Source organism: Pararge aegeria, chromosome 11 (genome assembly GCF_905163445.1).
Source record: "Pararge aegeria chromosome 11, ilParAegt1.1, whole genome shotgun sequence".
NCBI lineage: Eukaryota > Metazoa > Arthropoda > Insecta > Lepidoptera > Nymphalidae > Pararge > Pararge aegeria.
The window spans coordinates 11,519,994-11,537,053 of NC_053190.1; the positions used below are offsets into that span (position 1 = coordinate 11,519,994).

At 36.8% G+C, this 17,060-nt stretch overlaps 1 protein-coding gene across 1 annotated transcript; it reads left to right on the plus strand.

Moving 5' to 3' along the window:
- Nucleotides 1-571: 571 nt before the first annotated feature.
- On the plus strand, nt 572-16,851 carry LOC120627423. Its single transcript, XM_039895425.1, has 19 exons — nt 572-620; nt 1,054-1,357; nt 2,065-2,223; nt 3,002-3,264; nt 4,067-4,271; nt 4,910-5,083; nt 5,386-5,521; nt 6,002-6,154; nt 6,946-7,085; nt 7,397-7,545; nt 8,641-8,799; nt 9,467-9,597; nt 11,433-11,609; nt 12,249-12,399; nt 12,917-13,063; nt 14,452-14,558; nt 15,272-15,389; nt 16,282-16,470; nt 16,771-16,851. The coding sequence occupies exons 1-19, from the start codon at nt 609-611 to the stop codon at nt 16,849-16,851; spliced, it is 2,955 nt and encodes a 984-aa protein (XP_039751359.1). The 5' UTR covers nt 572-608.
- Nucleotides 16,852-17,060: the final 209 nt, after the last annotated feature.

Consider the following 17,060-nt stretch of genomic DNA (forward strand, 5'->3'; position numbering starts at 1 on the left):
ATACACACATCTCCATCTAGCCCCAAAGTAAGCGTAGCTTGTGCTACGGGTACTAAGATGACTAACGCATAATTTTATGAATAATATACATAAGTACTTACTACTTATAATATACAGATAAACACCCAGGCACTGAAACCCATTCATGTTCATCACACAAACATTTACCAGAAAGCAGGTTCGCTACCCACTGCGCCAATCCGCCGTCAAATAATATCAGCAATGATTATATCTTAGCAGCTACTCCTAGCTTCTCGGTTAGTCAGCTAAGAATGCCAGACTTTAAACCTATTGGTATCTACATCATACCTATCAAACAGTAGGTCTGTCTAAGAACAATTAATAATAAAGGGCAGGTAGATTGATTATATTCTTTTTGGAGTAGGTACCCTGTATTATGTCAAATTAAACAACATGGCAGTTATGTCAAAAGTGACTTGTTAAAACTCTGCAAGTCAAAAGCATTGTGGAAAAATCTCTCAATTACATAAAAACTAAAAAAATATATTAAAAGGAACATAAAGAAATTCATTCAATTGAAATATTTGAAAAACTTATTTTAATTAACTGTCTTAGACTAGGTATTTGGAGATTCTGAGAACAAGATAATGAAAAAAAAGGTTCGCTATGACAGAATTATTAACTTTCTTTTTCATGTTGTATTTACGAAATATTTCTTTTAAACCAATGATACCGTTATACCTACTGTATAGCGAGTCGCGTCGGGGCGTTTTGTGCCGTCATTGAATGAATTTGTTACTATGCCTTAGCAACTGTCCCACTAGGCGAGAAGGTGCGAATTAAGGAGGCTTAAGAAGTAGGGGGTTTGTGTAGAATAAGGTTTACTGCAGGTGCTCGTAACCCGTGCTCGAAGTCGCGGTACTAGACACCATGAGTTTTATTGCAAATAACATCCCCACGCTCAATATCAGCGTCTACGTCGTCTTTAGCCCACCACACCGCTACGCCTACCTGCATTAAGGCGGAAGACTACGACAGTCCGGCCACTAAGGCCATGAATAGTTTTATAACAAAATCTAATCATATCTACAGAATCGCTCAGAAGTGTCCCTGCTGTCAAAATCCGCCTCAAAATATAACGAAGAAGTTTGCGTGCCACTGCCGCCTCTAGATGTCATTGATATCAAAGTCCTAAATTTAAGAGTGCCCGATGAACCTAAGCCTTACGTTATAGTAGTGACGTTTCAAGGCCAGTTGCTCATATCATGCGTTATAACGTCGACGGGAGGTAGGGAAGTAAATGAAGAATGCAAAAACGCTGTAGCTTCGGGGAGGATGAATTACGATCCATCAGATTATGAGAAAATGTGCCTGTTCGCCGATAATCCTTTAATGAGTATATTCAACTTAACTTTTACAATTTATTAAGGGCTCATACTGCTTGGCAAAAGCTTTATCTCCCTGAAGATAAAGAGATATAAACTTTATACCCTCACATTTTTACACGTTAGAGATAAAAATTAAGGTCAACGGATAACGTGCTATCTGAGACACGGGGATCGACAACGCCGATGAATTTCGGGACTGAAAAACCAAATACCCTGAACATTTGGGCCCGATCTAGACTCAGGGAAGTTGTGAACCATTACAACACACGCTAACTCCTGGATATATTTTCAATAAGAAAGGATTGCAAAGCTGAAACTATGGCGAGTCCTCTTCGATGGGATGTACTTTATCTTTGAGTGGTAATGACTAAGAGGTCATTACCACTAACACTTGTTGCTCTCGATCGTCACCTAAAACTTGAAATTAACTATATACTCTATTGTAATACAAGGTTTCTTTAATTCAAGTAGTTACTTTAATTCATGATCTTATGAAAAGTCAAATCTGTTTGATGTGTCTTGACTCTACTGTGACAGTTTGGAATACAGTTTCTACTATCAAGAAATCAGCAACAAACTTAGCAGTTCGAATTAAGAAAGAGCAGCATGACGGGTTCTTAATTCTTTTGATTTTCCATGTCTTGATGATGAGACCGAAGAGTGAATGTACATATTAAGTTTCGCTTAGCTAAAAAAAAATCTATTTATCTTGCAGTAAAAATTCATCCCTTGAGAAACGACGAGAAAATCTCTAACACAACATATAGTCCACCTGAACAATCAAGGGAATCTACTAAACCAAGCTCTGTGAGACGTCCGAAACCTGATACGGAAACGTTTTGCTGTAACATAGATATTTTACCAATATTTAATGGTAAACTCATAAAGGATTCTTCTATTTTAATTTATTTTAAAATCCGCCAAACTGTAGCCTATTAAGCTCATAAGATCATTTTAATAACCGACAAAACGAAACGAATTTTAAAATATATGCTTTTAAAATTTATATCTATCTCTCCGTCTGGTTATATTAAGGCTCTAAGAATACAGTTGTTCTGCATTCTGTTGTTCTGCATTCTGTGGTTCGGAATGGCTAAACAGATAAAGACGTGTCTTTCGCAGATAGTTAACCTATTATACATAGGCATTTGGTACCGGAAGCTCATTAAGGAAGGATCCTCTTAGGGCTGTCCATCTAGTAGAAACAGGGTTTCTTCTAGTAGATTTTAATCCCCATGAAAGAATGATATGAGGCTTGGAAGATTGTATGAAAGTCTTATATTTTTAATTTCAAGGCATTGTTTGAAACATCACCCCATGAGTGTGAGTACTGGTCTATTTTATAATAACATTACCTACACCACTATATCTGAATGACCTGTCTTCTATATTATTTATAGGGCATATAATACCAAGCACAAGAGGCTTACCACCTACACCGTAGTTTGATGGATACGGGGTGGTACTTTGCAATACGACTTCCTTGCATGCTCTGCGAAGTGCTACGTAATTGTTTTCCGACAGATGGGCCATCTGCTTTTTCCGTCGATTTTATTACTATGATAAAAACCATTAGGTAACTTAGCATGTTGCTTGCTCAACACCAACTCCAGCCATTTAGTGGTGTCGTTGACAATAAATTCATATTTTAGAAACAAACAAGATGAAACTGCAAAAACGTCTAGAACCAATGTATAAGCCGTCCGTCTTAGTGGTCAAAAGCTGGGACAACCTTCCATTAATCACGTTAACTTTGAACGCAATTAGGAATCCGGAAAACGTTAATCATCATAAAATGTTCAAGAATGCGAACTATATGAAAATCACTGTTGTCGGAAGTTACAATATGATAACACCGTATGAAGAAGAATGTGTTTATATTGCAGCATCAAGGTTACCTCTTCCTAATGAAACGGTGAGGATACCTTTACCCAACTTTGGCCATGGCCACGTTACCACCTTACCGACAGAGAAGCACTGCAAAGCGATTTAGCTTTCCGGTACGATGTCACGTAGAAACCGATTAGGGTTTTGGGTTTAATATAACTGCCATACCCCCTAACAGGTTAGCCGTTACCATCATAGACTGCATCACCACTTACCACAAGGAGTCAAGGGCTAACTTGTAATGGAATAAAAAAATAATAACTATAATTCTGTTTTAATGAGATCCCATATCAAATAAAGAAGAATGATTGAAATCGGTATCTTCTGACAAAATAAATATATAAGCTTTTACAGAAGATAAAATCAGTTTTATTCAAAAAAAAAAAACAACCATCTTTGTTGACAATCCTACTCTATATCTTCGTCAAATCTAGCCCATATTAATAATTCTGATGCGGTGTGGTACGAAATCCAGGAGTGTCTGTAATGTGACTTAAAACAACTATTTAATCCTTGTTTAAATCAGGTTGCGATTTTTATTAGTGATGACAATAGTAAACGCACCCAATCAAATAAATATCTCCATTAGTATAGATTACTATAAATAAAGTAAGTGCTCCTTAGGTATAATAGTTGAACCCGGGGTCAACATTTTATTGTTAAGATCTCCTGAAGATGTAAAGCGGTAATTCTGAACGTATAACACAATATACCACCAGTGAAAAACTCTTTTGCCACTTCCAAGTTCCAACAGACAGGGACAGCAGTATGTTAACTAAATCTCTTTCGTAAGAAATTCAGATTTTATGTTCTTTATTGTTATTTTTAAGCAAGCTGGAGTTTTTAGCTTCAACAACGGCTATAAACTTCTTAGAAGACCCAAAAGAACGTCCTTTTATCCACATTGGGGTAGCCTGCTAGTTGCACGGGAATCGTTCACTAGAGGCGATGAAAAATTTGAATATAATATAAACGAATTACATAACGAAGAAAACATAGATGTGAATTACTACGTAAATAAAAAGCCAGATCATTGTAAGCATGTTAAAATAGTCACTGTAAAAAAACTCTTAGTATATGTATTGGTATCCGTAGTAGTCATTAATCTAAAATGAAACCCACTTATATACCCGAATGAATATATTAAAAATTTTCTTTTTCTTTTTTTAACCGTCACATAATTTGAAACATGGCCGATAAATTGAATTGGAATGTTTTCACAACTTTGCATTTCTACTAAAGATTGTTTATTCTTTACATCCCTAAATTGCACGAGGATGGGAATTAATGTTAGACTGAGTCATAGTAAAGCGCGGCTGTTATAGTATCCAGTTTACAAAGGATTCTAAAAAACAAAAATCCTTTAAAGTAATAGATTTGTCGAAAGACTATTTTGAAAGTCAAGTTTGTACGTATGTTTAATGTGATGCTTCTATTTGTTTGTATTGCAGTTTCTACTGAAAAGAACCAAAAACTCGGCAGTTGCTCTTTTGAAAGGTCAACGTTTTACAGTATGTCAATTGAATTATAAATAATATAAATTGATTACGTAATAATGGCAATTTCATAACCTGTAAGACATTTCCGGCAGCAGGCAGCTTTATTATCGAATCTTAGGTATTTATTACCCCTTCTTACTGGTTGAAATATATACCCCTTTATTTATTTTTTAGTTACAACCCTGTGGACAGCATTTCACCGAGTTTTAATGCCTAAAGAAACAGAAGAATCATTAGCAGAACATATACGCAACTATAAATGGCCGATAGAAGTGCACATTTCTGGAGAAAACAAGGGATACAGCTTTATGGGCTTCATAGATCTTTTCCGGCTTCTGTATCCTGGAGGTAAAGAGACTAGGAAAACGATATGACAATTGGGCAGTGTTTGGGCAGCTATTAGATGATAGAGAAATCCGGGAAAGTCCCGCAAATAATCGCCTTAAAAATAGTAATTAAATATACTTCTATGTTAATTATGTTAATAAGTTACGTTTCAAACCCAGTGGATTGCATTTTTCTTCTTAAAACATACTATATTTGATTCGGGAAACTTTTCTCAAGGAACTTATCGATCCATATAAATATGTTCAAATAGGTATATAATGCTATCTAATATATAATATATAAATATTAACTGAATTTTCCAGAGATAACAGTTCGCTTAGTGGTACCACTGCAATGGGTCGACGCACAGATTATGATGGCAAAATGTAGCTGCCAGCTGCTTCTCACGCCCAATAATAAAGTTCCATCTGTCATGTCAGCCATTCAGAAATCGAGCAAGTTAGTATGTAGAGAGAAACTATATTGAGATATTCTAAACATATCAACACCCGACGAAAGAACATTTAATTACCTTATATATTAAATATGTTTGCGTAATCTACAGATATCTATTGTTACATTGGTTGATACCGTACAGCTACTTTTATTACCTCCTAATTGTTTTTTATATCTCTCAATTTATTTCCAATCAATCAGTTTTTCATCGTTATTAAATAAATCAATATTTTTTATTTTTTCGTTAGTTTAATTTTTCGTGTGAGAAATTCCTAGGATCAACGCGAAGTAGAGAATTTGCGTTGTCGCCATAGCTCAGAAAGCATTCTTAATCGTTGTTCTTGTTTATTACCTTTAAAAACAAACGTTAAAGCCTGCCTACTCACATTAGAGCGGCATGGTGGTTCTAAACTGTTGTGGCAAATGTGGCATTTGCCTAACAAAAGATAGGTAATGGATTGGAAGTGATTTTTTTTTTCTAAGGGCTACAACTGAATCAGCACATATCAGCACAATGAGAGAAATAACATACGTACCGCGCCCTACTGGTAGCGACGACAAATGTGCTTTCGTAATCGTTGAAATCGCCCTAGCACATCCTTTGAAGGAGCCTTCCATACCTCCGCACATATCTGAGTGAGTATATTACATCATTTAACTAATAACTCAGCCAGTATAAATAAAATTAAGGGCAGCCACAGTTAGAGGTAGAGACGTGGTGGAACGGCTAAAAATGACTTATCCAAATATTAGGTGAGGTGAAAACTGGAGGCAATATTATAGTGGTGGCAAATTTCAAGTAAGTTGTATGTATAAGAATAAAGCAATGTTAGTATACCCCTGTTCCTTAAAAACTTTATATGTGTACTGATCTGCACCTTGAACGAAGTATCATTATCATCCTAAGCTTTTTAAATTCCCACTGTTGGGCACAGTGCTCCTCTCTCTATTGTCTTGTTAGCCTAGACTCTAGTGCTTAGGTTATTCAATTAGGTGATTCATCAAGCTATATGCAATTATTAGGTATTGAGTTTATCTGCCAAGAAATTTATAGTACCAGCTTGGTCTTGCCACGCTCGCAAGCTGTCGAAATATATATTACGCTGAAGAGTTTGTATGATAATGTTTTAAAGCTTTTATGTCGTAATCAGTAATTACCCGAAGTACCTACTGGACTAAAAAAAATGAATTAATTAATAGAATAAGGTTGGCTATAAAACATGCTAGAGAGGCTTTTGACCCCGGGCACACCTAGTTCTCAATAGAAACATGTGAAGAAACTTGGATGCCGTAAATTCTCCATAATGTTCTCACAGGCGTGTCGCATCTACCAATTTAGATTCGGTTAAACTATGTCATTCTGAGACCTTTGCCTTGTGGGGTAATGGGTTTATAATGATGATGATATTTATTTGATATCACAATAGGTCTGAAATAAACGAGATGTTAATGGAAATGGAAGTGCTACCGACTAAACGCGAGAGCACGGGGCGTGGGCAACTCGACCGCGACTGGCAAGCCACGGTGCGATGTGCGGCTAACTCGTTACGCCGAGTACCTTACTATGGTAATAAATCCATACTAATATTATAAATGCGTAAGTATGTCTATTTGTTTATTTGTTTGTGTGCTGTATTCCCCTCAACCAGTGCACCGATATTAATTAAATTTGGCAAATAAACACCCCGGAGATGGACATAGGATACAGAAATAATTAAGAAATTATAAATTTAAAAATTTCCCCTGACGGGAATCGAACTCGGGACCTCCTACTTAAATTCATAGCACTCGTCGTTACGCCAGGGAGTCGTCTACTACAACAAGTACCTATTATTACATTACGAGGTAGATTTGACTAAGCAGACTTTGATGTTTCAGGATTGACAGATTTGTGTACCATTAACCGTGTATTGAGTGGAACCCGTACTCGCGTAGAGCTGGTGACGTCATTCTGGATAGACGCAGCTATTTACGTCAACAACAACTTTGTTGTCAGAGATTTCCTACACTCTGATGATACCTATGAAGTAAGTGTCCGTTAAAACTTAACCAGCCCTTATTATTATCACCATTCCGTGTGGTGACGGCTTATCAGAAAACAGTTGTCACTAATTTTCCCTTTTCGTACGAGGCGACTAAGGGAATTGGTTGGAGATTGGGTAGCAGGATCCTCTGTGCTACTAATATCTACTGCGCTCATCAATCCAGCCACCCAGCGTAAGATTATAGGTAAACCCTCCTGTTGGATGAAGCCTTAAATCCATCAACTGTGATAGGATAATATTGATTTATTGATCGATTGATCTCAATTAAAACTAATTAGTGACATTGTTAGTGTGAACGCAAAACAGGAATACAGACAATACATAAGTTCGTACAGAAAATTATAGGCGGCCTTATAGCTACAAGCAATCTCTTAAAAGGAACCATTTTGACAGGACTAACTACAAAGGAGCAGCAGAATAATGCAAAGAGCGCACTAATATATAAATATAAACATATACAAAATACAAAGGCGAAGATAACTAAACGAATAAACACAATCAATTTAAAATAATACTACTTTAAGAAATGGCAATAGCCACTAGATTTGAAAAATAACAATAATATTAAGTAAATTATATATTTAATAATAACAATAATAATAAATGCTTTAATTCAGGCCAAATACCCGTATGACAAAAATTAAAACAAAAAATACAAAAAAATACTGTTAAGTTAAGCAAATATGTACAGACTACGATCTTAAATCAATACTAACTTAAATCAAATTAAGATTGCAAATAATAAAAAAAATTAAAAACAATATTAAAATTTAAAATTTAAATAAAACTACAATTACAAAATTTCAAAAACTATTACTTAATTCTTATTAATTCTTATAAAGATTATTTTCGATTCGCTCTGCGATGTTATTTCAACCAATGCCAGAAGAAGGCGACATCCCAAGTGCTTGTACATTGCCCGTCGTATTTATATCGTGTATTTGGTACCAGTACAGCAATTTCGATTTATCTCGAAGGTTGTCGAAATAATTCTCAAATTTAGAAGCATGTCTTCGAAAAATAAATTCAAGTTGGAATATACGGTTTACGTAATCACATTGTATTTATTATCCGTAGGAGATGCTAATGATAGCACACGCCTGTCTCATGCGACTCGCGAACGTGGCGCTGCAGACGACAACTGATAACAGACAAGAGCTGAGCCCTACATTGAGAGCGGCGCGGCACGCTCGACATATACAGGACTTGCCACATGCTATTGATCTTTATTTACAGGCCTGTAATTTTCCTACTAAGCTATCATATATATTGACGGCCGATTGGCGCAGTGGGCAGCGACCCTGCTTTCTGAGTCCAAGTCTGTGGGTTCGATTCCCACAACTGACAAATTTTTGTGTGCTGAACAGGAATGTTTTTCAGTGTCTAGGTTTTTATATGTATTTTATAAGTAGTTACGTTTATTATTCATAAAAATATTCATCAGTCATTTTAGTACTCGTAACACAAGCTACGCTTACTTTGGGGCTAGATGGCGATGTGTGTATTTTCGTAGTATATTTATTTATTATTATTATTTATTTATCTATAATTTCTTCTCTTTCTTCATACCTTTCCCCTGTATGTGGGGGTCTTTTTTTGTAGTTATCATTGACGGACCAAGCAGATGGCTCACCTGAAGTGGTTCACTTAGAAAACTCATCGCCTTTAAACAGTGCAAAACTTCGCAGAGCATGCGATGGACACGTGCTACGAAGTTCCGCCCTGTGGCCATAAACCTGAGGCGTAGGTTGCTTCTAAGTAAACCGGCAACTACGCCCTTCAGAGCGGAACACGGCAATACTGCTCCGCGGGAGAAATTAAGCATTGCGGTGGAATTTCCCAAGACGAGCTCTGTCACTAAAAGCTCTTCTACTACTACTATAATTTAACAAATTTTCCTCAGTTGGTGGCAGCCAAACCTCGAGAGGCGAACAGTTGGCGTGAGCTCGCAACGTGCCTCAAAGATGTGGACAGCGACTGGGCGAATGTTTGCCTCAACAAAGCAATCATGTTGGATCCCCGGCATCCGTTAAGGTAACTATGGTATTTTCACAGCAGTCAACTTATTATTTGTATACCATCATTAACAGATACAAAAAAAAACAGAAACATGAAGAAAGAAGTAGATACAAGAGGCGGCCTTATCGCTTAATAGCGATCTCTGCAACCTTAAGAATTAGGAAAAAAGGTGGTGCAAATTTTTTGTAGTACATGTACATACGAATGCCTACATACTAATACATAAGTTTACATAAATACATCAAAGTACATAATATAATTAATAAATATAAAAATATTATATAATAACAACAAATAAATATTAAAATACTCTAATAAACAATAAATATATACGTGAGTGAATATATACTATTAATAGTCGTCGACAATTTAATGAGCTTTACTGCTTTTTTAAATATCGCTAGTGATTTGGATCGTCGTATGCTCAGTTACTTAGTTTAATTTAAACAGTTTTGTGTACAATAGTGCTATTAATGCTATTAATGCCATGTAATGCTATATATGTATAGTCAAATGGAATTCATACATTCTTTGAGTACACTAAAAGGCATTTTAAGACTGATTTATTATATTGATTGTAATATGTCTGCGACGGCACGCGTCAGAAACTTAGTGATACGCTTATCATTTGCAGCCTCGTGAAAACGATAGAGTGTCGTCTATACATTTTAAATTGGTTGTACATTGTTGTTATTTTAAAACGTTGTTGTACTTAGTAGGCACGTACATAAGAAAAACCTGCGTAATATGTTTTTTTTATCAGGATGTAAAAAATATAGCTCTGTCGGTGAAGGAAAACGTTGTGAGGAATCCTGCATGCCTGAGAATTCTTAATAATGTTCCCAAAGGCTTGTGAATCTATCTATAACTAAAAAGGCTTCGTTCTAACTCACTGTCAGATAAATTTGCATTTTTGAGATTGAGAGAAAATATTTTTTAAACATTTTCGAGATGACTAAACAGGAAGTTTTCATAAAACTCTATCTATCGAAATTTGGTAATACTATCCATGAAAATTGGTATTTTGCATTGAATAAAAAAATAACTTGGTTTATAGCTATAATTTATGAGAATCTTCCAGCCACCGCACTTGGTATATAGCAGAAAAGGGTAGAGTAAATCTCGCTTATCAATAAAGATTTTGACGGTGAAGGAAAACGTTGTGAGGAAACCTGCATGCTTAAGAATTGTCAAAGGAGTGTGAATCCGCACTTCGCCAGCGTGGTGGACTATGGCCTTCCTTCCCTTCCCCACCTTCCTTTTTCCACTTTCTCATTTCGAGAGGAGACCAGTGTCCTGTAGTGGACAAGTAATGGTATATGTATATGGTAAAACTAAAGTGTTTCTGGGTAAAGGGTTTCTATTTGTTTGTTACCTATTTTTGGTTCAACAGCTGCGCCGATTTTGATGAAATTAGGCTCAGAGATATCAACTTTTATTCCCGGAAAAATAAGCTGGAAACGATCCCGTGTAATTTAAAAATTGAATTAAACATGCTTACTTATGTGCGTTTAATAATTAATAATCTTACTTTTTGCCTACTAAGTAAATACAATTAACAGTTCTCGAGGGATTTGAAAAACCGATAAAAACAAGAACGGTAACGGCTAACCCTTACTTATATTATAAATGCGAAAGTGTGTTTATTTGTTTGTCCTACCTTTACGCCCTAACTAACAATTGACTTTATGTTGGCAAAGAGTTAGTTGAAAGGACGGAGAGTAACAACGGTTACTTTTCCCTAACCGTTTGTTATCCCTGGAAAACAAACGGTTTCCACGGGTAAATAAACAGTTATAAACGCGAACGAAGAACTCGGATAAAAGCTGGTAACAAATAATTCCTTTCAGTCTACTCTCTAAAGGTGCTGCGATATTTGACATTGAACCAGATGATGCAGAACCTTTCTTCACAGCACTGATGGCATTTCATCCGTTTTACCTAAGCTTGTGGGTCGCTGCCAACGCGTATTACTTGCACATGGAACTGTTCCACATGGCCACCGAAATCATGGCGCAAATTAAAAAGTAAGTAAACTAAAACTTTGGTGATCGGGAAAAACTGTTTAGAATTTTTAAAACCTATTATTATAATATCTTCAGATGGTACTAGAATATCGTCTGAAGGAGCCGAGTGCCGACCTACTGTCCTACCTAATATATAATTTAAGGCCTTCCACTGAAAGTCCTACCTTCTATTCCGCAATGAGTAACTGTCAATGGAATCGACCTAATGTTGTAAGTAATTATTTATCATCATCATCATATCAATCATTACCGGCCGACTAGATGGCACGGGTCTCCTCCCACAATGAGAAGGGGTTAAGGCCGTAGTCCACCGCGCTGGCCCAGTGCTGTTTGGTAGACTCGACACACCTTTGAGAACATTATGTAGAACGCTCAGACATGCAGGTTTCCTCACGATGTTTTCCTTCACAGTTGAAACAAGTGATATTTTAATTACTTAAAACGCACATAACTTAGAGAAGTTAGAGGTGCGTGCTGGGATTCGAACTCGGCCCCCCGAAAGTGATGTCGAGCTCCTCCGACTGGGTTATTACCGCTTCTCTTGTATAGAGATACCTACTTAAATACCGATATGGTTTTATGTTATTATAAATTATAATGATGTATGAAATTTAAAAGCCTTGCATTCAAATTAATTAGAACAGAAGCCGAAGGTCTGTCACAAGAGATGCCATTCCCCCGAGTTTGGGAGCGTGAGCTCGGTGACTGGTGGGACCAAACCCCCTTGCTTCCCGGCACCAGCCGCTACTACGACGCTGCTGACCTCCTTCTAAGGATTCGCGCCGTTACCGTGAGCTGACAAACTATTTTTTTACTAAATTTCTGAGAAGCTGATCAAATCTGCTGTCCTTGCAATATAATATGAGTCAGTTTTCAAATAAATGCTGCACAATTTTGAGTCACATTCTTTGGTAATAATTTCACAGTACATTTATATAATATAAACAAGACAGGCCGACATAGAGACCAAACTAACAATTTAAAGGAAGTAAACTTTATACTAAATGACCCTTGTATTTTTGGAGATCCCTTGTATTAATGGTTTTTATTTAAATTCAGTCCCTACGACTGTCTTTAAAAAAAACCTTTATAGATTCTCGTTAACGTGATTAAACCTGTATGCTTGAGAATTCATAGTATGCTCAAAGCCGTGTGAAGTGTCTCAATCTGTACTTAGCCCAGCGTGGTGGACGACGGCCAAACCATTCTCATTCTGAGGAGAGGAGACTCGTGCCCTGAGTGGGCCGGAGGTAATGGGTCGATAATAATGATGGTGTTGACCCTTTTTTACTCCCATATCCTTGAAGCTCGCAGAGATATGCATAGCTCGTGGATTTTCGGAAACTGGTGAGAGTGCCGTGTACTTCCACATGGTCGCTCTATGTTGCCGATTGAGAGGAAATGTTGATGATGCATTATGCCATATTAAGCAAGGAATCGAAAAATATGGTGAAGTGAGTATATAACATTAATATTATCATGATTATATTAAAATATACCTACTTAATCGATGGATTGAACCTTTTTTTAATTACTTTGTCGTCAATCAAACTTCATAGACAGCAATATCAAGGGTCAAGGATCGTGCGAGCTTGCCCAGCAAATGCCCATTCACTGTTGCCTTGAATGTAGGTACCTACTCAACTTAAACAAAAAAAGGTTGTTTTTTAACATAATTTTTAACACGCTTTTATTAGCTTCACCTGTATGTATGTTTGTATGTATGTTTGTAACCGACCCCTTTGAGCTCCGCTGTCCCACTTTGAACGGTCAGATTTACCTACCTACCAAATTCCACAGAAACCATTAAGCTACTAGATGGTAGAGGGCGTTAGCTGTTACTTTTTAATGGCCTGTTTTAAATAATAATTAATTACAGTTACTTAGAGTTATCACGGAATTGATAGTAGATTAGATCAAATAACAGTTTAAAATAAACCAAACTAAAAAGTAGAAAAAAAATAATAGTTAAAAAAAACTAAAAAAACACGCTTTTTATAGAAACCCGAACTAAAAAATAGAAAATAAATTTTAATAAATTTAAATTACGAATAGTGTTAAAAATTTCAATAAATATAATTTAATAATAGTGTGAATAAAAAAAAAATTTATATTAAAAAAGCGTAGGGTGCTTTTTAAGATATTATCAAAATAATAATCACTCTACTCATAACTGTCAATACAATATTTATAACTAAAAAACACTTTTAAAAATTAGATATGTCTCTTTAAAGCAGAATATAGAAAGCAGATAATACTAACAAGAAGGCTTCAAGAAGCTCAGCAGTAGCTTTTTAAAGATTTTACAATATTTAGTAGTAGGAGAGTTTTTGTGATAGAGCTAATCCGTGGAAATATGAGCCATGCTTATTTCTACCGCCAAGAATAATTGCCGTAGTCCGCTCTGAAGTGCGTAATTGCCGGTGTAATAACTGTTGAATGCTCACAAATACTTTTTCTTAATAGTGATAGTTGACGCCCAAGCAGGTGGCCCACCAGCACGGCTAGCATGGGCAGGAGACAAAAATTATATCCCCCGATTATATCCCCTAACAGATCCCCTAATTAACGTGTCCCCCTGCTAAGCACGGAAACATGGAATAGGGGAAATTTATCCCCGTTTATTATAACACATATATTATTTGGATATTATTTCCACTTCTGCGCCAGTGCTCTGAAAGTTTGTAGGACTTGTTTGTGTTCTTTGCATGCCCTATGAAATGCTGTGTTTCAGTTTTTATAGGCGATAGTTTTCAATTTGCCATCAGGTGGGCCACAATTACTAAACTTCTTGCATGTAGATAAAAGGAACAACAATTGGAGTTCTACCAAACTTTTACAGATAACATACTTAAGGAGTTTGGAGGGAGAGTGTTTCCACAAGCGAAAAGAATCGTCTGCCTCTATGAGGTCATTTGAAAAAGTCGTATATTGTACCAGCCCTTATATGTAAGTTGGCATTTGCTAAACTCAGCACACAGTTTTTTGTTACCTGTACAATGTTATGTTTCATAAAGTAGGTACCTACTAACTAATAATAAGAAGTAGTAACATTTCGTGTTTCTTTTTCACACTACAAAATATATCCCGTATTCAGAAAACTTTTCCGACAGTTACCACCTACCCTCTTTAGTAAGAAGGTCAATAATTGAAGAAGATCAATGCCACCAGGTATCCCGAGTATTGATCTTCTTACTAAAGAGTGTAATAAGTAGCATATTAAGTTTTTATTCTGATTTATTGCCTACTGGTTACTGTCTAAATTGTGCGTGCGTTGTGAGACTATCTCACCATAAAACGCACAATTTGACAGCTCAGGGTTGAAAATTTTGTATGGTGGTATAGCTAGCAAACTACTTTAAAAACGAAATCTTCTTTTTAACTAAATTTTCTTAATTTTTTTACTTTATTTGGATAAATAATATTTTCAGTAAAAATTGAGGTGATAGTGAAATTTTTTTGATCAATCCAATCATCAATAGCCTGTAGTCCACTGCTGGACTAAAGGCATGTCATAATGAGAGGGTTTTCTATAACCAACATTCGGAGCAGACGGGTTGTTGAACCCAGTTGATGAAAACAGCACAGAGAACGCTGCTGCCTGCTCCCCAAGAAAGAATAATGACTAAAGCTAATATTTTTATTTTGTTGTAATTTAACAGTGCCTTGTTGTCATTGCCACGTCGCGATCATGGCAGAGTCAAGTCCATATTAACAGAACTCACACGCCGTCACCCAAGTGCCTATACCTGGATGGCATTTGCGGATGATTGGATGAAGGTGAGACTGTGACTGTGGTGACTTAGATGCCCCACTTTAACGTCTATAAGTCAACAAACGTGGCAACTAAGTGATGTTTATTTGTCAATGTAGAGTGGAGTTGTTGAATTGAGATATTTGGCGAGCCATACAAAATAACAGATTTTAATTAACCGTGCTCACAGTTCAACTGATGAAGTTAATGAACTTAACTTTGCAAGTTCCGATCTGGTATAGCAACCCACTGACATTTTATTTTTTGAAAACGCGGCGCACGACGAAAGTGATATAGATACCTATTTGGGTAGCGGGCACATGGTCAAACAAAACATGTCATTTAACACACTTTCCCAAAGTCTTAAAGTGTCACGCTACCGAAATATTTGGCGGCAAATATTATATGATAAGACGACAACGACAATTATTAAAAAGACGTTTATTGTTATTACTGTTAATTAAAAGAAAATATTTACATACTATAATTAATTATTTACCTACTTAATCAAAGTGGAAAACTGATGGAGAACTGATGCCTTTCACTTTTTTACTCTGGAAAACCCGGCTAGGAAAACATCGTATTTTGGTCTCAATCGAATTCGTTGCGCACATATTTCCTGCCTTTGCCTTACGGTGAAATAATGGAAGAGAAGCCCTAAATTAAAAAAAGTTCGGCGGGAGCGAGATAGAGCTTTTGACAATCCGACCAATGGTGGTCAGATTGTCAAAAGCTCTATCTCTAATGAAGAGTCTATACTCATCATAACGTTTTCAATTCCATATGATATCTCTATAACGAGCTGTTATTAATATAATCTACACGCGCATCAAATACACGCGTACCTTCGACCTTGCCTTATTTTTTCGGAGAATGTGTTTGTGATCTTTTTAAGCCTTAGAATGGGGAATTTATTAGCAAAGTGCGATGGGCGAGGGTGGTGATGCAGACGCAGCGAAAGGCCAACAATCAGCCGCAGCCAACGCAGCCATGTGTGCGCTGAACGCGCTCAGATGTGACAGGCGGGCGGCTCGCGCGTGGACGTTGTTAAGCATCCTCCTCAAGCCGAGCGCCAGGCGTGAGTTCTGCATGGAAATGGCTGTTAAGGTGATTATGTATTTACTTGTTTTCTTCAGGCAACTAGGCCCATAGAAATCTTAGTAACAATACACTGGAAATACTTCTTAGCACTAAACATTAGTCGCTGAAAGACACGCAACGATTGCAAGCGGCCGTACCACTACAATGTTGAAGTGGAAATATTGCGCGTTGGGATTCTTCCTTTTCGTTTTTCACAACTCACTACGGTACGGTACTCACTACACTAGTTGTTTTGATAACAGTGTAAGCGGCAATTTAGTTAAAAAATTACAATTAAGTCGCTAATTGTTACAAATGTTTTTCTAGTACGAAATAACAATTCATGTGCTCTTAGGCTGCCCGTCCACCGGAGCGGAGCGAGGCAGCCGAGCCGGCGGATCGGACTAATGCGGAGCGCAGTTGCGTACTGTGTCTGGTTCACTTAAGAGTAGCGGAGATTTTGTGCAATCCTATTGGTTAATATTTCTCCGTTTTTTGGCTCCGCTGCCTCGCTCCGCTCCGGTGGACTGGCAGCCTTAGTCACGTTCGCGCGCACACAACATTTCTAGTGTTTTGTTATTGAGATTTATATAAGAAACACATCAAATACGAAGCAA

Coding starts and splice junctions, on each gene's coding strand:
- LOC120627423 (XM_039895425.1), top strand. Junction 5,084..5,385: donor CCGGCTTCTGTATCCTGGAG/GTAAAGAGACTA, acceptor TGAATTTTCCAG/AGATAACAGTTCGCTTAGTG. Junction 14,559..15,271: donor TATTGTACCAGCCCTTATAT/GTAAGTTGGCAT, acceptor GTAATTTAACAG/TGCCTTGTTGTCATTGCCAC.